This window comes from Ranitomeya variabilis, chromosome 1, assembly GCF_051348905.1.
Source record: "Ranitomeya variabilis isolate aRanVar5 chromosome 1, aRanVar5.hap1, whole genome shotgun sequence".
In the NCBI taxonomy this organism is placed as follows: Eukaryota; Metazoa; Chordata; class Amphibia; order Anura; family Dendrobatidae; genus Ranitomeya; species Ranitomeya variabilis.
In genome coordinates this window covers 244,023,098-244,046,076 of record NC_135232.1, presented here as the reverse complement: position 1 = coordinate 244,046,076, position 22,979 = coordinate 244,023,098, and the positions used below count along the sequence as shown (strand labels likewise).

Below are 22,979 nucleotides of genomic sequence, written 5' to 3'. Positions count from 1 at the left end.
AACTGTGTTATTTTTTGCAGAGATGAGTCCTGGCAGGAAGAATTGATGTTGGTCTGCACTGGATGAAGAAGAAAAGAGAAGATGAATATCTTAAAATAGATATCACTGGTGAGTCAGTGTTTTACATGTGCACTTATGTTATACACACTATATACAGAGCTCCTGTATATAATGTCACTGGTGAGTCAGTATGTTACCTGTGTATACTGACATTATATACTATGTAAAATATACAGCGCTCCTGTGTACTGTGTATTATGTCACTGGTGATCACTGTATTACCTGTGCACTGACACTATACTCCGTATACTACATACAGAGCTCCTGTATATTATGGCACTTATGGTAATATTAGTTTTGTACTTTTCTATTACTGATTAATATTGTAGTATTCAGTCACTATGTGGTGGTAATATGTGATCACTTGCTGCATTTTCCCCACACCAGTTTCTATGTTTTCATATACAGTTGCATTGCTTGGCCTTGTTTCCATATAAAAGATGTGTTTTTTTGGCCACAATTCTTTCATGAAAACCTCTTTTGGCCATACTTATACAAACTGTAGATGGGTGTAATTGGGTCCCAATGGTTTCTGTCAGTACTGAGCTGATGGCACTGCTGAACTGCGCTGAACTCTGGAGCATGGATAAATGAACTTGTATTTCCCCATGCTCCAGAGTTCAGCGCACGTCAGGCTGTGAGGTAGCGCAGCTTCAGTGATGTCATCGCTAGTCACTAAAGCTCTGCTCCCAGCATCTCCTCATTCAAACCAGTAGTTTTCAGCCGGGACGGTCGCATCTATTCTAATGTATAATGTTCTTCTGTCAACTCCATTGTCATGTCAATTATGTAATTCATTTTATGATTTTTATGATTTAAGTTGTGCTGCTGTGATACCATAATTTCCCAAGGGATCAATAAAGTGTATCGTATCGTATCGCATCGCATCGTATCGTATCTTGGCACTGTCCTGATTGAAAACTGTATATTCCCCAGATATGGATTACTGCGTGGGACACAGCGATGGACAGGTATGGTATATTGTTGAAGCATACACAGAAGAAAAGAAAAGAAGCACTCATCCGTGAGCTGTGAAAACGAAGTCCTTTATTCAACAATGGTAGGTATATGGACAAAGTTCATGGGGCAAGCAGGTGCAGGAGGAACGTGGGGAAGAAGGCAGACAACGGCCGTCAGGCTACTTCTAGCGAGCACATGGAGGGCTGTGTGGCCCTCCAAAGAAATGCCACCCCACACCATTACTGACCCACTGCCAAACTGGTCATGCTGAAGGATGTTGCAGGCAGCAGATCGCTCTCCACGGCGTCTCCAGACTCTGTCACATCTGTCACATGTGCTCAGTGTGAACCTGCTTTCATCTGTGAAGAGCACAGGGCGCCAGTGGCGAATTTGCCAATCCTGGTGTTCTGTGGTAAATGCCAAGCATCCTGCACAGTGTTGGGCTGTGAGCACAACCCCCATCTGTGGACGTTGGGCACTCAGACGATCCTCATGGAGTCGGTTTCTAACCACATGTGCAGACACATGCACATTTGTAGCCTGCTGGAGGTCATTTTGCAGGGCTATGGCAGTGCTCCTCCTATTCCTCCTTGCACAAAGGCTGAGGTAGCAGTCCTGCTGCTGGGTTATTGCCCTCCTATGGCCCCCTCCACATCTCCTGGTGTACTGGCCTGTATCCTGGTAGCGCCTCCAGCCTCTGGACACTACGCTGACAGAAACAGCAAACCTTCTTGCCACAGCTCGCATTGATGTGCCATCCTTGATGAGCTGCACTACCTGAGCCATTTGTGTGGGTTGTAGAGTCCATCTCATGCTACCATGAGTGTGAAAGCACAACAAACATTCAAAAGTGACCAAAACATCAGCCAGAAAGCATTGGTACTGAGATGTGGTCTGTGGTCCCCACCTGCAGAACCAGTCCTTTATTTAGTGTGTCTTGATAATTGCCAATAATTTCCATCTGTTGTCTATTCCATTTGCAGAACAACATGTGAAATTGATTGTCAAACAGTGTTGCTTCCTAAGTGGACAGTTTGATTTCACAGAAGTTTGATTCACTTGGAGTTATATTCTGTTGTTTAAGTGTTCCCTTTATTTTTTTGAGCAGTGTATATACACTCACCGGCCACTTTATTAGGTACACCATGCTAGTAACGGGTTGGACCCCCTTTTGCCTTCAGAACTGCCTCAATTCTTCGTGGCATAGATTCAACAAGGTGCTGGAAGCATTCCTCAGAGATTTTGGTCCATATTGACATGATGGCATCACACAGTTGCCGCAGATTTGTCGGCTGCACATCCCAAAGATGCTCCATACAAGGCAGGATGGATCCATGCTTTCATGTTGTTTATGCCAAATTCTGACCCTACCATCCGAATGTCGCAGCAGAAATCGAGACTCATCAGACCAAGCAACGTTTTTCCAATCTTCTACTGTCCAATTTCGATGAGCTTGTACAAATTGTAGCCTCAGTTTCCTGTTCTTAGCTGAAAGGAGTGGTACCCGGTGTGGTCTTCTGCTGCTGTAGCCCATCTGCCTCAAAGTTCGACGCACTGTGCGTTCAGAGATGCTCTTAGGCCTACCTTGGTTGTAACGGGTGGTGATTTGAGTCACTGTTGCCTTTCTATCAGCTCGAACCAGTCTGCCCATTCTCCTCTGACCTCTGGCATCAACAAGGCATTTCCGCCCACAGAACTGCCGCTCACTGGCTGGATTTTTTTTCTTTTTCGGACCATTCTCTGTAAACCCTAGAGATGGTTGTGCGTGAAAATCCCAGTAGATCAGCAGTTTCTGAAATACAGACCAGCCCTTCTGGCACCAACAACCATGCCACGTTCAAAGGCACTCAAATCACCTTTCTTCCCCATACTGATGCTCGGTTTGAACTGCAGGAGATTGTCTTGACCATGTCTACATGCCTAAATGCACTGAGTTGCCGCCATGTGATTGGCTGATTAGAAATTAAGTGTTAACAAGAAGTTGGACAGGTGTACCTAATAAAGTGGCCAGTGAGTGTATATGTGTACTAGATTGTGGCCCGATTCTAACGCATCTGGTATTCTAGAATATGCATGTCCCCGTAGTATATGGACAATGATGATTCCAGAATTCGCGGCAGACTGTGCCCGTCGCTGATTGGTCGAGGCAACCTTTATGACATCATCGTCGCCATGGCAACCATTATGACATCTACGTCGATACTGTGCCCGTCGCTGATTGGTCGAGGCGAATTCGCGGCAGACTGTGCCCGTCGCTGATTGGTCGAGACAACCTTTATGACATCATCGTCGCCATGCTGTGCCCGTCTCTGATTGGTCGAGGCCTGGCGGCCTCGACCAATCAGAGACGTGGGATTTCCAGGATAGAGAGACAGAAAAACCCTTAGACAATTATATATATAGATGTGTTTTGAAGAATATTTTGTTTTAAAACAATGACAGAGAACTGCTGTATGTAAAAGCTCATGCTAAAATCGATTTGCATACGGATTGCATACGGATGTCATATGGATACATAGATGCGAGGAAATCGCATCATCGCATTGCAAACGTATTATACACGGATGACCATACGGAGAACACTCGTGTGACTCTCGACCAAAAGAATTGGACCGATTTTTAATACCTTAAGTGTGACACCGGCCTAAGGCAAAGGGTGGTCACACCAAATATTTATTGGATTTAGAGTTCTCGTTTGTTCATTCACTTTGCATTTTGTTCATTGATATATGATATAGTTAAACCATTAACACTTCTTCTATTTTCGAAGGCATTTCTAACTGTGCAGCACTTATTTCTCACCTGTCCAAAATGTTTGCACACTACTATATATTTCTTAACAAACATTATAGATACAAAAGAGTGCTCACCTGGATGGACTTGCGGCTTGGTGTAATTCCCATGAACCTGTAATAGACAAAAGGCTTCAATGTTGACATTAATCATATAATATAAAGAGCAAAAGGTCCAATAATAGTTATTAATAGTCACACAGTAAGTGTAGCTTTTCCAGGAAGGTTTCTACCAACTAGGTAAGAAATACACATTCAATGACACAATCTATATCTATATTTAATCATAAGGCAGGAATATAATTTTGGTAGCAAATAGGTGAAATGATGGTAACAAACAGCTCGTGGCCACAGAGTCACAAATATACTCATTTTGTAAAGAATATGCTTTTGAGAATAACATGATTCTTCCGGGGAAACTGCGATATATCAGGGCTCGATAGCCACTTCTTAAACTTCCTCTTGCTCTTTTTCCTATGATTAATCACTGCATATTACAGCTGGAATTGTTTCTGTTAAGTGTGAGAGGGAAATGGGTTTTCAAAGGCTGAAAAGTTCAATGAACAGAACAAATGTGGAAGCCTTCAACCCCATAGGATTTGTAACAAACAAGTGAAATTTAGTAAGGACATTCATTATGAATATCAAGGATTAATTTTATTGGACCTGCATCTTATGGGTTGGGCCAGAAGTTGGACTAGATCTTTCCTGCAGTTGTTTAACTGGACAAAAAAGTGATATTACAAGGAATTCTGTGTTTGGTTTAAAGTTTTGTATATAATCCATAAGGCTAAATGCACACAACTTTTTTTCAGGCAGATTCCACCTGCTACCTCAAATAGTGCTAAAAAAAATGCCTAAAAATGACTATATGCACTGTGATATAAAAACACTGTGCATATGTTCCGACTTATTTTAACCGCTACAGAATTCCGAAACTGGAAATCAGTTGAAACAAGTGATTTGCATATTCTTCTGGCAGCTTCCAAGTGGAATTAATTAAAAAAAATACCATCAACAAAACCATCACAAAAAGCATCAGAAAAGATGCTTCAAGAAAAACCCCTCCAAAGGTATCTTTTGCAGAAAAAAACTATTTTGCTGAGTCACATGAAAAATGTTGCAAGTGGCTTGTGCCACATTTATATTTCTGTTTTGAGACTACTGATTACACTCAAGAAACCTGTAAAGGGAATGTGTTATCAGAAAATGATAGCATCGCTTAAATCAGATTTAGTATTAAATGTATTTCTGTAACATTTCTGGCAATATTTTTTTTTGCATGTAACAATCTTTATAAAAATAAAAAAAAGGAATCTTGCAAATTTCACACTGGCCATTGGGGCTTTTTTAGACTCTATCTTCCAATCATGGAGGCAATGCTTCCTCTTCCAGGAGCTTTGGAAAGCGCTCAGTTCACACTGGTATGGTTACACCACTAGTACGAACTGAGCGCTCTCCAAAGCTCCTAGAAGAGGAAGCATTGGGAGAAATGCAGGTGGACTAAAGCTCAGTGACTAGGTATTGGACCACTCTGAGATCATAGGGTCACTGGTAGCTTTAACAAGGACAAGAACACATAAAAAAAATCCCTCCATTATTGAGAACAGAGTTGTAATAAGAAAACAGTTTACCTCTGGTCACAGGCGTTGGTTGATGGGACTACTACTCCCATCAGCCTAAACCTGCTGTCGCTGATAACAGTGACAGCAGGCGCCATTGATGAGTGTATTTATCAGCTGGCACCTACACTCTATGAATGAATGTTTTTTAAAAATGGAATTGGTTCCCCTGTATTTTTGATAACTAGCCAGGTAAAACTTACAGCTGAGGGTTTCAACCCTCAGCTGTCAGATTTAGCAAGGCTGGTTATCAAGAATAGAGTGGTCACATGACTTTATTATTATTATTATTATTATTATTATTTCAATAAATAATTTAAAAAATGGTGTGGGTCCCCCCCATTTTTGACAACCAGACAAGCTAAAGCAGACAGCTGGGAGCAGATATTTTCAGGCTGGTAAGGGGTGTGAGACAATGACCAGTGTTATATGCGAGGGTCGCTATGTGTCCCCCAGGATGTGCAAAGAAGCATATGGAAGCCGTGGGAGTGCATTGCAGTCACAGGCATAGCTGTGATTGCAATGCAAAATAGAAGTAAGTGTTGATCTTGGGCAAGCTATTTGTCCAAGGCAAATTTAAGAAAACCCGCTCTGAGTTTTTATTTTTGAAATGGACTACAGGATGGTAGTGGGGCAGTCTGTATTCTTCCCGGCCCCGGGTTTTCCATGTGGCCGGTGGCCACAGGTTCTTTGTAAAAACAAAACCTGCAGCAGAGGGTTGGGTGTGTCAGTTATGGTCTTGCAAGCAGGCAGAGCAGAAGGCTCTGCAGAGATCAACCTGTGTGAGGCAACACAGCACCAGGCGGAGCCAAAAGGTCTGAGACCCTCAACATACGTGGCAGAGCAGTCACCCACAGCAATCGGTCACGGACTGCCTTTGTTTTCCCGGCTGCGATCCGGAGGACCTGATTTACATTCTGTTTGTGAGCATGCAGGTCATTAAAAGACTTTGCTTTGAACTTTTCCTGGGTCAGTGCCTCATCACTTCACAATGTGGATACTGCTGCACTACAGGTGCCATGGATTTTGTTCGCTATGCAAGAGGTGGCCCCACCAGCATCCTCAATCCGTTCGGAGGCTCGGTATAAAGTTCGGTCAACCTTAAGGAAGAAGAGCCCAGAGGATGATATGGAGGCCTTTCTCACCATGTTTAAATGCACAGCAGAGCGGGATAGCTTGCCAATGACCCAGTGGGCTGAAGTGGTGGCCCCCTTCCTGACAGGAGATACCCAGAAGGCCTACCCGGACCTCAGTCGGGATGATGCCCTGGACTATGAGAAGATGAATGGTAAGATTCTTGCCCGACTGGGGGTTATATGTGTGGGCTCAACGGGTATTCCAGTGGTCTTTTGTGGAGTCTCATACCATCAGGTCTCAGGCATATGACTTGCTGCAGCTGGTTAAAAAATGGCTCCAGCCTGAGACCTTAAATCCTTTCCAGATGGTAGAGAGGGTGGTGGTAGACCGGCTGATGAGGGCTCTGCCAGCAGCCATACAGAGTTGGGTGGGACAAAGGGACCTGGGCACTCAGGTAGAGCAGAAGGCTCTGCAGAGATCAACCTGTGTGAGGCAACACAGCACCAGGCGGAGCCAAAAGGTCTGAGACCCTCAACGTACATGGCGGAGCAGTCACCCACAGCAATCGGTCACGGACTGTCTTTGTTTTCCCGGCTGCAATCCGGAGGATCTGACTTACTTTCTGTTTGTGAGTACGCTTTTCATTTAAAGAGACTTTGCTTTGAACTTTTCCTGGGTCAGTGCCTCATCACTGCACAATGAGGATCCTGCTGCACTACAGGTGCCATGGATTTTGCACCACCAGCCTAAATATAGTAGCCTGAAGCTGCCCCAGAAAAGGTGCATCTACTATTCGGGTACTTTGCCCGGCTCTTCCCACTTGCCCTGCAGCGGTGGCGAGTGGGGTTAATATTTGTGAAGTTGATGTCACCTTTGCATTGTCAGGTGACATCAAGCCCATGGCTTAGTAATTTAAAGGCGTCTATAAGATGCCTACTTATTACTGATCCTATAGCTATATTATAAATAAACACACAGCCAGTATAAAATCCTTTATTTGAAAAAAAAAGAATGCGCTGTTTTACTTTTTTATTTAAAAATAACAAAAACAGTTATACTCACCTAATGCCCATTCCGTTTTGTCCCACGCCATAATCCATCTCTGCGATAGTTTTTAACCTGGACAGTGCAAAGATGTGTCTGTCCCGGCTGAAAACCACTGGAGAATGAGCTGCTGCGAACGCAGCCTCATTGACTAGCGGTGACATCATGGAGGTTGCCGCTGGTCACTGAGGCTGCGTTCCCAGCAAGGTCAATGAACTGTGGTGACCTTAGTGAGATCACCGCTAACACCATGAGGAAATATAAATCTATAAATAAAATGTATGAGTCAAAAACCTCAAAGTACAAAAAATACCAAACTTTATTAAGAACCAAAATAACAGAAGACAACAATGATGGTGATGTATACCAATGCAAATGATACCATAGACCTGAGGCACACATTAATACCGATTCTCATTACTGCCATATAAATATAAGTCTCCCAGGGAAAAAAGAATATCAACTTGTTATGCCCAGTGGCATGTTAACATTGTTCCCATAATGCTGAATCTCTAATATGGCATAGTAGTATACACTAAGACTGTCATGCTACATTACCTCAAGTCTGATAGTGCCACGTCCCCTACGCGCGTTTCGGCCGCGTCAGCCTTCTTCGGGGGAAATGTATCATGGTGCAGCGCTGAGCTCAGTGAGTTCACCACAACTTTTTCTTACGGTGCAAGAGGTGATCTGCCGAGGTCACCGCAGTTCATTGGCCCGACTGGAAACGCAGCATCAGTGACCTGCGGTAACATCGATGACATTACCGTGTGTCACTGAGGCTGCACTCGCAGCAGTTCCTTTTCCAGTGGATTTCAGCCTGGACGGTTGCATCTTGGCACCGTCCAGGTTGAAAACTATTTATAGCAGAGATGGATTATGGCATGGGATAGAACGTCGGACATGTGAGGAATATTGTTGTTTTTAATTTTGTTTTTTACAGTAGATGATGGCTTTAATGGAATGGGTGCTAGGCGAATATTATTTTGTTTCTAAGGCTGTCGTCACACTAGCAGTATTTGGTCAGTATTTTACATCAGTATTTGTAAGCCAAAACCAGGAGTGGAACAATTAGAGGAAAAGTATAATAGAAACATATGCACCACTTCTGCATTTATCACCCACTCCTGGTTTTGGTTTACAAATACTGATCTAAAATACTGACCAAATACTGCTAGTGTGACGGCACCCTTACTTTCAGTTTTTCACAGGAGATGACCGGGAATCACTGAAATGTGCATTAGGTTAGTATAACTGTGTTTGTTATTTTTAAATAAAAAAGGGTTTTTTTCTATTTCAAATAAAGGACTTTATTCTGGCTGTGTGTTTATTTAACCCCCGGAGGTATTTTCATTTTTGCTTTTTCGTTTTTTGCTCCGCTTCTTCCCAGAGGTATAACTTTTTTATTTTTCCATCAATATGGCCATGTGAGGGCTTGTTTTTGCATGATGAGTTGTACCTTTGAAGAACAGCATTGGTTTTAACATATCGTGTACTGGAAAACGGGAAAAAATTCCAAGTGCAGTGAAACTGCAAAAAAAGTGCAATTCCATAGTTGTTTTTTGTTTGTTTGTTTTTTACCATGTTCACTAAATGCTAAAACTGACCTGCCATTATGATTCTCCATGTCATTATGAGTTCATAGACACTAAACATGTCTAGGTTCTTTTCTATCTAAGTGATTAAAAAAATCCAAGGTTTGTTAAAAAAAAAAAAAAAAAATTGTGCCATTTTCCGATACCTGTAGTATCTCCATTGTTCGTGATCTTGGGTTGGGTGAGAGCTTATTTTTTTGCAAGCAGAGCTGACATTTTTAATGTCTAAGATTTTTAATGTTTACGATGGTAATCTTGGTGCAGATGCGATCTTTTGATCGCCCGTTATTGCATTTTAATGCAATGCTGCTGCGACCAAAAAAATGTAATTCTGGTGCTTTGACTTTTTTTCTCGTTACGCCATTTAGCGATCAGGTTAATTTTTTTTTATATTGATAGATTGAGTGATTCTGAAAGCAGCAATACCAAATATGTGTATGCTTGATTTTGAACAGGGGGGTGATTTGAAGTTTTATATATTTTTTTTTTTTTTATATTTTTAAAAACATTTTTTTTGTACTTTTGGCATGCTTCAATAGTCTCCATGGGAGACTAGAAGCTGCCATAACCCGATCAGCTCTGCTACATACAATCGATGATCAGATCGCCTGTATGTAGCAGAAATGATGACTTGCTATAAGCGCCGACCATCGGGCGGCACTCATAGCAATCCGGCAGTTATAACCATATAGGTCTGCTGGAGACCTCTGTTTGTCATGCCAACCCAAAGGTGACATCAACATCACAAATATTAACCCCACTTGCCACCGCTACAGGGCAAGTGGGAAGAGCCGGGCAAAGCGCCAGAATTGGTGCATCTAATAGATGTTCCTTTTGGGAGGCGGCTGAGGGATGCTATTTTTAGGCTGGGGGGGCAATATCCATAGCCCCTTACCAGCCTGAGAATACCAGCCTCCAGCTGTCTGCTTTAGCTTGGCTAGTTGTCAAAAATGAGGGGGACCCCATGCTGTTTTTTTTAATTATTTAAATAATTAAAAAAACAACTTTGGGACCCCTCTACTCTTGATAACTAGCTTTGCTAAAGCTGACAGCTGAGAGTTGCAGCCTGCAGGTGTCAGTTTTGTCTGGCTGGTTCTTAAAAATACAGGGGAACCTGTCATTTTTTTAAATTATTTATTTTTAGAGCAGGCGCCAGCTGATGAATACTCCCATCAGCCACCACCTGCTCTCCCTGTTGTTAGCGACAACAGGCCTAGGCTGATGGGAGTAGTAGTCCCATCAGCCAATGCCTGTGACCGGAGGTAAACTTTTTACCTCCTGTCACAGCTGCAGGATCACGCTGTCATCTGGTCATCTGATAGCATGGGAACCGCAACTCTCTGACCGGCGGTATTAATCTTACCGCCGATCATAAGCAGTGTTTGTTGTGCTGTAATGCACATGACTGTGTGGCAAACACAGCTTGTTCGGGCCCCCCATTCATGTGAATGGGCTCCGGGTTCGAGTACTGTTCTGGTTTCTGAACCAAGCTTTTTTGAACTGTTCAGCCGAAACCAAACAACCAGGGGTCCACCCATTATTCATCAGCACCTGTCACAATTATGTAAAAAAAACAATATTTTGATGTTTTCACAAGGAGGATTTTTTGAAAAAACATCATTGCACATTTTGATGCCAAATATTTTAGATAGAAGATAGTGAATCCAACGACTCAAAAAAGAAATCCCTTCATTTATGCTTCCCATACCTTTTCAATAAAATAAAAACTGTAGCAAATCTATTACATAATTGTCTAAGGGTACTTCCGTCTTTCTGTCTGTCCTTCTGTCTGTCGTGGTTATTCGTTCGCTGATTGGTCTCGCCAGCTGCCTGTCATGGCTGCCGCGACCAATCAGCGACGCGCACAGTCCGGAAAAAAATGGCCGCTCCTTACTCCCCGCACTCACTGCCCGGCGCCCGCATACACCCCTCCGGTCACCGCTCACACAGGGTTAATGCCGGCGGTAACGGACCACGTTATGCCCCGGGTAACGCACTCTGTTACCGCCGCTATTAACCCTGTGTGTCCCCAACTTTGTACTATTGACGCTGCCTATGCGGCATCAATAGTACAAAATGTAATGTTAAAAATAATAAATAAAAAAAAACAACCTGCTATACTCACCCTCTGTAGTCCGCTGAGCCGCTCACGCCGCCCGCCATCTTCCGTTGCAAGTTGCGGTGGCAAAGATGATATGGCAGAAGGACCTGCCATGACATCATGGTCATGTGACCGCTACACGGTCATGTGACAGCGACGTCATCACAGGTCCTGCGCTCAGACCTACCCTGGGACCGGAAGCTGCCGTGGACTACAAGGGGCCCTCGGAAAGGTGAGTATATGTTTATTTTTTATTTTTTAACCTGTGAAAAATGTGGCTGGGCAATATACTACGTGACTGGCCAATATACTACGTGGCTCTGTGCTGTATACTACTTCGCTGTGCAATATACTACGTGGCTCTGTGCTGTATACTACGTCGCTGGGCAATATACTACGTAACTGGGCAATATACTACGTCGCTGGGCAATATACTACGTCGCTAGGCGCTCAGGACTGGTGATGACGTCGCGGTCACATGACCATGACGTCATGGCAGGTCCTTCTGCCATACCATCTTTGCCACCGCAACCTGCAACGGAAGATGGCGGGCAGCGCGAGCGGCTCAGCGGACTACAGAGGGTGAGTATAGCAGGTTTTTTTTTTATTTATTATTTTTAACATTACATTTTGTACTATTGATGCCGCATAGGCAGCGTCAATAGTACAAAGTTGGGGACACACAGGGTTAATAGCGGCGGTAACGGAGTGCGTTACCCGCGGCATAATGCGGTCCATTACCGCCGGCATTAACCCTGTGCGAGCGGTGACCAGAGGGGTGTATGCGGGCGCCGGGCACTCAGTGCGGGGAGTAAGGAGCGGCCATTTTATTCCAGACTGTGCGCGTCGCTGATTGGTCGCGGCAGCCATGACAGGCAGCTGGCGAGACCAATCAGCGAACGAATAACCGCGACAGACAGAAGGACAGACAGAAAACGGAAGTACCCTTAGACAATTATATAGGAGATAGTTCATGTGCAGGATTGTAACTATAGAAAGAGCAGAGGTAATAGTTGCACCCAAGCCCTATTACCTAAGGCCCCGTCACGTAGCGAGTTACCCTGTAGGTTTTACTGTGCAGCGTAATGGTGCATTTCAGTGTGCCGATTTCAGTCCATCAATGCACCATTAATGAGTCTAATCGCCAATACACAACTTGAGAAGCACGGGATGATGGAGACAGATGACGGCAGAATGATCACAAAAACAATTGTTTTGTCCCAATCGGGTTATCCGCAGCACATTCCCTGTTTACGTGAGATGATGTGCGGCCTAAAATGATGATGATCACCCATTTTGCACTTTGGTTGGGTGACTTACAAGGGCAAGGTTTGTCCTGATAAGTACGCTTTGAACTTCGAAACGCGTTGACAAATAAACCGCATTTCTGTATACCAATTATCTCTCATCCTTGATCCACTGGTGGTGCAGAATTAACTCTTTCTTTCCAATTTTTGTTGATTTGTGGGTCTGCAGCAGCCTTAAGCCTACTAGTGGCGGTGGTCCCACTACTATACCAGGTGAGTACCATTGCATCGGATAAAACCCCATTGCACTTATTATTTTAGTCTTCCAATGGGCAGATAATCGACATTGAGCATTTCTACAGAAGCTCATTTGCCAATGTTCTAGTTGTGTACATGCATTGAAGTTGTACGTCTGTTTAAGTGTAGGAAGATGGACCAGAGTCTCCTTCGTGTCCGGGCCGGAACTATCATGTCTGTCACCTTTGTTGCCGGGGAAAGCACTTACTGACTGGGATAGACCTTTGCACCTGACTTCTGGGGGCAGGTGTGATATAAAAGGGACTGCGCACATGAAAACAGGGCTTTTAGCGGGGACTCAGCGTGTGCAACAAGAGAAGGTTGACTCCCTCTCCGCAGACCGACGCCAGCATACAGGCCCACTTTACTGCGTTATATCCCCTGCGCATATAGACTGTGCAATTCCAGAGACTAATCCCCCATTAACCCCTGACCCTAACGGCACCAACCAGTTGGTGCAACTTACACCCGCTGACTCTTTTCGCAATGCTGATCTAGCGACTTGTGCGGTCCGTAGCTTTGGGACTGTGGCCTTCACCTCGAGACTTTGTACTTCTTTGGCTGTGCAGCAATCCTTCCCCCGTACTGCACCTCATTACAGGATTATGTATAAGAAGATCTGAATACTCCGCCGCCATACAGAGACAGTGCTTCACCTTCCTCCAGGACCGGCTCCGAGACGTCATGCACCACCTATGGCGCCATCGTGGGATCTCCAACCACCATCATCCAGGAACGAGAGACTGATAAGCTAACCCGCTGTTTTAAACCTGTTTGAATTCCTTTATAGAGAAAATATATTTTGTGGGCCCTATGCTTACACCCCCTTACTCCCTGCGTGGAGTATTTACTGTTGGGACATATTCTGATATAAAATTTGTTCACTCTTGCTCTGCCTCCAGCTCGTCACTGCATCCCACGTTCCTGCTAGTACCTCACATAAGTACCTTGTGGACCACATACACAAAGCATAGAGCAGCTCACAGCATCTATAGGTACTGAATGCTGTGTGCCTTGTGCGTGCACACATTTTTTATATGTTCATATATAAAAAGAGACATGAAAGTTGCCGTATGAAAAGAGACGTGAAAGGTGCCCCCATATGTTCATGAGTCATATTTTAGCTATGTATAACTTAAGGATTCTATTACTGTGATCAAGGTGTGTCAAAAGACAAAGTTTAAACTGATTGTAAAATATTAAGAGTTCAGTTATTTTAATTGATAGAAATGAATATTCATATTAGATTAAAACTACCGGTTTTACATGGATATAAACAGCCATATTTTAGGATTCCGGGTACAACTACAACAAACAGACCTCCTGTGCCTGCACTGAACCTAACTTAGATTCCTGAGGAACAACACCATATTCTGAACTCTTCTACACCTGACGGTTTATAACTCTAACCTCCTTCGATCACACTAGAACGTTTGTTCCCTTTTACAGTGACATCACCAATCTCATTAATGTCTATTGCACCAAGCTGATAATAAAGTACACTGGTCAAAAGAGGAAATAAAATATGTCTATGTGAGAGGAGCGTAAGGTTTTATATTGACATTGAAGGGGTTAACCCAATCCTGGTGCACAGTGGGGCGTACCGTAAATCATGCTGCCGGATCATTAACGATCAGGTAATGATTGGCTATTAGAAGAGTTAATGCATTATATTTGCATTGCTGATGCTGTCACCAGGTCATTTATCGGGAACCCCTGGTCTAAAAACAATCACACAAATAGCTTGCAGACTTCCCCCCCGGTGCTGACCAGATGACATGGGCTCTGCTGCTGAAGAGATGGACCATACTGCAGGCAGACATGATTGCTACCTTCCTAGAGGTGCAGTTATGTCCCAGCTAGGAAAGAAGAGAAGCTGGGTATATGGGTTGGGTATATCCTATTCTGCTGCTAAACCCTTTGGTGAAGTGTGAATCACACATTACTTGTCTGCATTGTGATCATTAATTTTGGGATCATTAATTAATTGGTTAAGTAATTTGTTAGGAAGGAGTGCAAAGTGGTGACGTTACAAACCAACTGTGCATTAACTGTGTGGAAGAATGCGCCATATTCAGAAAAATGTTTGCAACAGCTGTCATTGAGGGTCTCCTGAGCATATCCTTCCAGAAACACTGCCAAGCATTCATTATACAATGGACACAAAGCATGGATTTGCCAAATTTGATGATTCTAAGACCCCCCCAGGCCAATATTCAAGGTACAAGTATGGACTCTGATGTCCAGACCAGCCTTGCCTCTTCCAACAGAAATTCAACAACGCCAAATTCTGCTATGCCTGTAAGAAGACTCTTGAGTTTGGGTCATGAGACCTACAGCTGGTCTGGAAATCGCACTCTGTACTCGGACCCTGGATGGGGCGATGTGCTCATCTCATCTGTGTAGATCTCATGGTCTGCTATAGCACATGCACTATCTCTGTGCGCCTCTCTATAAAACTGGTTATAAAGGAGGCTATTCTTACAAGTTCATAAGAAGTGGTAACATGGATGTAAGAAAATACTGTGCCCCATGGAGTCATCATAGAGCAAGCACCATGCCATGTAGTTCGGGGAAGCAGAAAACATTATTTTTCAGTCAGTGAATTTACACATGAAATGAACATAAATCTATACTAAAATATAACTAAAACGGAAATAATACAAGTGCAGATTAGATGGATCATCAATTCATCATCTGCGGACAAATGTTCTTTTTCTGCATAGGACTGTAGTGGATTCACCTGGATACTGGAGCTGGAAACTTGCCACTTGTATTATTAGTTTATTATTATAAGAACATTTTCATACCATTACTAGACCAATCATTTCAATAAATATTCCTTTATTACATTACATTTTGTCAGCTTTTCACACCAAAAATATGACGCACATCTATACCATAATAGCATTTCAGTCCAGGTTTCAATTATTTCTATTAATTATCAAAATCATCAAATATTAATATTGTTCTAATTACTAAATGTTGACAGGTGAAAGCTTTCACCGGGGTGATAAGAAAGAAAATGATGTAAAGATGACAATAATTATATGTGAATATAAAAGGAGGAGGAAAGAGAAAGGAGAGAATAAAGTGAACTGATTGCTCAAAAATATTCAGCCTTGATAGCACTACAAGTCACAGCATACCCTCTCTGATATAGGTTGTAGATCCAAATATTTACCTGATTTCCACGTGGTCTCAACACCAGAAAAGCAATCCAAGGGAATAAGTGCAGAGAGCTCCCCATGATTGAGTCCTTGTGACAACTCAGGTGTCAGGTCTTCAGAACTAATGTCCCCCCAGATGTGACTTTGTCTGTGGACTGGTCTAAGTGATTTCACTAAGGAGTCATTGGCCCCTAGGAGATGCAGGGACCTCAGACTGGGACATGTCTCACTCTGCTGTGATAAAAGTCTCCACTTCTCACTTCTGTGATGGGCAGGGAGATCCCAGCATGAGTGACTCCAGGTAAATCCAGAAGAACTCAGCCCTTAGTCCTCAGTACATGAACTGTTCATCCAATCACCACAGAAGAATGTGAGTCCAGACCCTGACAATGTGTATTCACCTCCATCCCACCAAGTCCAGGGTGGGGAGAAGCCCTCAGTGATGTCACGTTCACTCCTCAAACTTTGTCCTATTCCACAACACTATTTATAACCTCGCATTACAGGCTGTGTTCTGGGTCCTAACACCAGCCTCCCGGAGACAATAGTAACTAGAAAACAGGCAGATTAACTTCTCTTTCTAGAATTATATTGTACTGTGTCGCTCTATTCTACACAAGTCTAAAAGTACCGTATATAGAAAAAAAACAGTCCAAAAGCTGCATTAAGTACAGGAGCAGGAAATAAAAGTGGAGCTGCAACTTCAGAAAGTTTAGGAAAGTTTAGGAGAAATAGCAAACCCAGCAAAATAATGTTATTAACTGTAATCATTCACTTCAAGGGAGAACCATAAGATAATAGCCTGGAAACTATCACCAGAACATAGACTTCTGCTTGTAAGGAAAGGTATCCTGATAATGACATTACATTAAGTAATGGTTTCTACAAATCCCTAATACATTCCAATTTTTACTACAAATAAAACCCCCTGACACTCGCGCTGAGAAGTAATTCAGTACATTTGGCATTATTATGTTCAATTATATTAACATACTCATCTATGTGATGGCATACAACTCAAGTGTGAAGAAGGGAGAGGACACAATTCTGGGCAGTAGCAGCACTCCTGTAGATGATCCCTTCCGTATATAATACTCATTCTCATCTATCTTCTTTGCCAGGTCTCCACATTCTCTGCTACTCTCATAGTTCTTCCCTACACGTGTGGATGGAAATGGGTTGTCTAACCTAGATAACGCTCAAATAAACAAAATGATCCAGCTAACACTTTCCAAAATGAACCTATATAACCCCTGTAATGGTGTGTAGAAGAATATTTCTCATAAAACTATGAAGAAATTAAAGTCATTGTTTACATTCTCAATATCTTTTTAGCATCTTTTTAGGCCATAACTACACTCCACTTTTCTGAAGTCAAGTTCCTTCCGCGCCTCACCATGTCCTGTTCCCCAATTTCCTGAATGAGGAAATGTTCCCACTTGCTGACTCTTCCGTAGCCCAGGTGGTCTCCACTTATTCCAGGAACAGTAACACAGACAGAAATGGGCCCCTGTGCAAGAACAGTATATGGACCCTTTGCAGTCCAATAGTTTTGTCTGTGAGAGAAGTGGCTTGTTGCTTTGGAGGTGGTAGTTGGCCTCCTTAACTCTTGGGCCCCTACACCAATGATATGTCCGCCTCTGTCTTGAAGTCTACTGAACACTCCAGTAAAGTTTGGAAGTGTACTATATCGCATTTATTATGTTTAAGTGGCTTACACGGTTTGATAAATTTGCTCCACCCATTAGGTTGCTCCTCCTATAAGTGAACTTAGTTTTTGCTACAATTTAGATGCATTTTGAGCATTTTAAGTCATGCAAATCACATCCCCTTTCCACTAGACCTCTCCCCCTTGTTCAGCAACACAGTAAAAGTGTCTAAAACACATAAAAATGAGTTTCAATGTATGTTACATAGTTTTTTTGAGTAAATTAAGACAAAATTCTGGTGCATTTGGATTAGTAAATCTGCCCCATATTGTGAGTAGAGCTGTATATTATTTATAGCCTGGACTAATGGGAAACAACAATTTTGAGAGGAAGACTTAACTTACCCAACAGTTCAGATGGAGGACATAAAGAAGGCACTGTTTTTTTTTTTTAATAATTGAACAATGTTTTTGCATAAGTTTTCAATTAATATATTTTATTACAATTTTCCAGAACAATAACATTTATCAGAGTCTCCCAATCTACCAGGAGATAGAAAGACTAATTCTTACTGCAGCTTTGTGCCTACAGCTTTATAGCATAATATAGATAAGAGGTCTTTTCTTTTTATTAAAAGGAAGTTGCATATATACCGTAATACTTGTTGTGTTCAGAAGTAATTTATGACTTATTGATTGAAGTAATGACCATGAGTTTCCTAGGGCAGTCCTGGATTTTCTGTCTGAGAAAACAATATTAAAATGGATTTTTTCCCGCAATTCAAAAGTCTTAATTAAGTACATTTGTTGTTTTTGGTGTTCATGTTGAAATTGGTGTCAGTGGGTAAAATTGTCCCCCAAAAATGTCACATCTAAAACACGCAGAGCAGATTTAGGCTTTCCTTCATTTGAGTCACTCAACTGCTATGGTAGTTTCCATCTATGACAAGGGATGTGCCAAAATGACTATGAAATCCAAAGTATCTCCATAGCTGAGCCAACATGAGTCACTAAGGCACTTGCCTCCACATTATGGCTTACCCACAACAGATAGATGGTAGGTGGGCTGCACCAAACGTCCATGCAAAGGTTCTCCATCTGGTACCACCTCAGTGCTCAACTCACAGTCTGTCTACAAGGCTTCTCAGTTCAGGTCCATAAGACATGGGCAACACTTTACCAGGCAACGCTTTTTAGGCATGCTATTATGAATCACATAATTTGGCCAATTCATGCATGCCCAGCAGCCAACGACAAGGTGATCACTGGTTGCTGGGATCCTATCTAATGTGAATTCTCTCCTAGGTGAAAGCCTGCATTTATGGGTAGGTAGGATCCTGCTGAATCTGCCAAATTATGTGCTAAACATCTCCATTTTGTCTTTTTTTCTAGAGCAGTAATGCAATTCAAATTTTATATATTTTATGTTTACATGCTATAGCGCTACAGAGTGCTACTTTACTGGCTTGATATGTTTAGAGATGGCTACTCTTAGTTTGCACCTGTGCACACTAGTTTTCTGTTTGGAAGTGACACATAGCCTTTTATTTGGTTAAAATGTCTAGTCATGATTTAATGCCTTCTAATGGGTATTGACTTAACGGGTAGCTTCCTATAGTTGAGATTAGACAGATTTCTTCTTTCCTGAGGAAAACTCATATGCAAGACCTCTTGTAGGACACATTGCCTGGTCGGAAAGACTCCTATAGCAGGTAGTGATCTCTGATAGGGTCTCCCAAAGACTCCTATAGCAGGTAGGAAACTCAGAACATTGGGCATAGTTGGATCCCTTGTCATCAGTGGTGAGTGTGCCTGATGCCTAGCGCAGCTTAAGCATTGAATTGGATGCAGTTATATATGTGCGGGGGTAGCCTTGGCATTACTTTCCCCTCATGGGTGGATGGTTTGTGAAACATTCCGTGATGGATAAAGAAGAGGAGAACTGGAGAATAGTGGTAGTTGAAACAAAACTTGCTTTACTTTCAAACAGAAGACGGTGGTACACAATCTTGTTGGTTACATACAGTATCTGCAGTTTACAGAGAACATTCCTTGCAATCTTATTTTATATTAGTAGAGGCAGGCATTCTGGGATACATATGGTGTATATTCCAGACCCTTGGATCTGTATTTATTCTAACTTTCCCACTTCACCCTTTACGTCCAGCATATACAGGGTAGTCTCTCCACAGTGGGACTCCAAAATCCCATTTATTTGCAAGCAGTTACTATGTGCACTATGGCATTACTGTCATCATCTTCATGTGCTTCATTCCATAGGCTTGCTCTACATCAGAATTTCCCAAACTCCAGTCCTCATGGCTCCCAACAGGTCATGTTTTCAGGATTTCCATAGTGCTGCACAAGTTGGAGAACTCCTGATACTTCCATCACCTGTACAATACTAAGGAAATCCTGAAAACATGACCTTTTGGGGTCCGAGAGGACTGGAGTTTGGGAAACACTGCTCTACATCCTCGACAGCTGTGAGCAGCTGAGTATCAGGGCAAAATTGATATCTTCCTACCTAGAGGGGTAATCAGCCATACTGCACTACACTTTATGTATCTCTGCTGTCTCGGCCATCCAGCTAGTCTGCGCTACTCTACAGAACGCTCTCTTCATGAACTTTGCTCCTCCCACTTTTCTGTGTATGTCTCGTTAACTAATTGGTAAGGTTAACCCTATAGTGGATGGAATGATGAAATTAATCCAGTAGTGTGTCAGAATCTAACACATAAAATAACAAGTATACAGCACAACAACTTACAAATTAAAGAGAATTTGTCAGTAGGATTAAACCTCCCAAGCCATCCACATGAGCATGAAGATCATAGAATGTTGGATAAAATAATTCTTTAGTATCTGCAATCCAATGTCTTATTCTAGAGAAATCCACATTTTTCTTAGTATATATGTTAGGGGTCGAGTTCCTGCCTCTGCACAGGGGGAATCTCGGGCCATCTCCGCTGCAGTCTCCCATTCTTCTCCTGCCTCCAGTGGAGCCTGCTCAGCGGAGATGTCGGTCCCAGCGTCTCGCTCAGTCTGACTCTGTGCAAAGGGTTACTGCTGTTTTTCCAGCTTCAGCCATTGAAGCCAGTGCGGGGCAGCGGCGAGCAGACGCTTTGGGGACTAAGTCCTGCTTTTCTAATTCTGAGCATGCCCAGGGTAAGATCTCTCATTGGAGATCAAGGGTCACATGCTTGGATACTGCAGCAAAGCCCATTGGTTCTCCAGGAAGGTCCTGAAGGTGCTCAGGCTCTGTGGCAGCCTCTCATTGGTCCTTCTAGGAAGGTCTTGTACTTGCTGCAGCTATATAAGGTTTGCATGGCCGCACGGCCATGCGCTATAGTGATGGGCAGTCTGGCTCTTTTTGGTGATCCGGCTCTCATGGCTCCGCTCACCAAAAAGAGCCGGCTCTTTTGGCTCACGAACCGGCTCTTTTTGGATCCTAAATGGATCCCTATTGAATATCTATTCAGGGTCTGAAACTCCGCCCACCTACCGCATAAACTCCGCCCACTTCTTTAGAGCCAATTAAATTGAAGAGTGGGCGGGGTTTTGCTCAGGTGGGCGGAGTTACACATGCCGAAGCCCGGGATTTTACGCCCAGTGAGAGCCATTCAGGAATTTTAGTGGCTCTCACTGGTGTGCCGGCTCCCATCGTTCACAGCAGGGAGCCGGCTCTTTGTGTCGGCTCGTTCGCGAACGACACATCACTAATGCGCTAGTATCAATGCATGCTATGAGTTTTGTGCCAATGTGGATTCAGGGACCCGGCTGAAATAAGCCACTTAGAATACCGGCACGTCCGATGAGGAGATAGTATGTATGGTTTCAGGGCCCCGGCTGAAATAAGCCACCTAGAATACCGGCTCCTCCGGTGAGGAGATTGTATATTTGCCTCCTTGACTGCGGGACCACAAGCTGCTATCTGCTCAGCAGTTACTGTGTATTCCTGTGGAGTTTAACAGGACACAGTCCTTTCTTTATAGCGACTCTATGAAGCAACAGAGATCGCTTCTACCGCCATATAGTGCCGCCGTTTGCCAGCAGCAGGTTATTTTCCTGCACGGTGGACCCCGGGCTGCGAATGCACCAAATAACATCTCTATATTTACTCGGTGCATTCCGCCAGCCCTAACGATGTAATTGAGCTTTCCAAGAATCTGCATCCGTAGCTTATTTTAAATGAAAGGGGGCTTACCATATGAGATATATAATGACTGAGACTTTGCTCTTCTGATCTCTCTGCAAAGCTGTGTGTGATTACAACTAACACAGTAGAAAGAACCAAACTTTGTCTCATTACAAACACATTTGCAGTTGCAGTTCTCCTCTTCTGCTATAGGCTTAACTAGACAGCTGTGCCTGACTTCAACTAATTTTTCTTTAACTTTCATCTCAGACAGCCAGTTGTTTGTTTGTTTGTTTTTTTTTGGGGGGTGCATGTAGCAGGGCTGATAGCACTATGAGAGAGGAATTACAATGGCAAATATGTTTGTAATGAAACAAAATTATGTCTCACACTGGTAATGTGTACTTTCACTTAACCCCTTCACCCCTGGAGCTTTTTTCTTTATTTCGTTTTCGCTCCCCTCCTTCCCAGAACCATAACTGTTTTATTTTTCCATCAATATGGCCATGTGAGGGCTTATTTTTTGCGGGACAAGATGTACTTTTGAACGATACCATTAGTTTTACCATGCCATGTAACAGAAAATGGGAAAAAAATTCCAAGTGCGATAAAATTGCAAAAAAAGTGCAATCTCACTTGTTTTTTGTTTGGCTTTTTTGCTAGGTTCACCAAATGCTCAAACTAACCTACCATTATGATTCTTCAGGTCACTATGAGTTCATAGACACCAAACATGTCTAGGTTCTCTTTTATCTAAGTGGTAAAAAAAAATTCCAAAGTTTGCTTAAAAAAAAAGCAACATTTTCCGATACCCATAGCGTCTCCAGTTTTCGTGATCTGGGGTCGGGTAAGGGCTTATTTTTTGTGTGCCAAGCTGGCGTTTTTAATGATACCATTTTGGTTCAGATACGTTCTTTTGATCGCCTGTTATTGCATTTTAATGCAATGTTGCGGCGACCAAAAAAACGTAATTTTGGCGTTTTGATTTTTTTTCTCGCTACGCCATTTAGCGATCAGGTTAATCCTTTTTTTATTGATAGATCGGGCGATTCTGAACTCGGCGATACCAAATGTGTAGGTTTGATTTTTTTTTTATTGTCTTATTTTGAGTGGGGCGAAAGGGGGGTGATTTGAACTTTTATATATTTTTTATTTTTTTTTATATTTTTAAACACTTTTTTTTTTTTAACTTTGGCATGCTTCAATAGCCTCCATAGGAGGCTAGAAG

At 42.8% G+C, this 22,979-nt stretch overlaps 1 protein-coding gene across 2 annotated transcripts in view; it reads right to left on the bottom strand.

Annotated features, from left to right (window-relative positions):
- Nucleotides 1–16,361, bottom strand: part of ADGRD1 (adhesion G protein-coupled receptor D1) — a 1,174,499-nt gene extending 1,158,138 nt beyond the window's left edge. For both annotated transcript variants that reach the window (XM_077293307.1, XM_077293306.1), the window contains exons 1-2: nt 15,980–16,361; nt 3,891–3,927 (exon numbers count right to left, since the gene is read on the bottom strand). In XM_077293307.1, the coding sequence (XP_077149422.1) occupies nt 3,891–3,927; nt 15,980–16,045 (103 nt within the window). In that variant the 5' untranslated portion in view covers nt 16,046–16,361. The remainder of the gene's footprint in view (nt 1–3,890; nt 3,928–15,979) is intronic.
- Nucleotides 16,362–22,979: the final 6,618 nt, after the last annotated feature.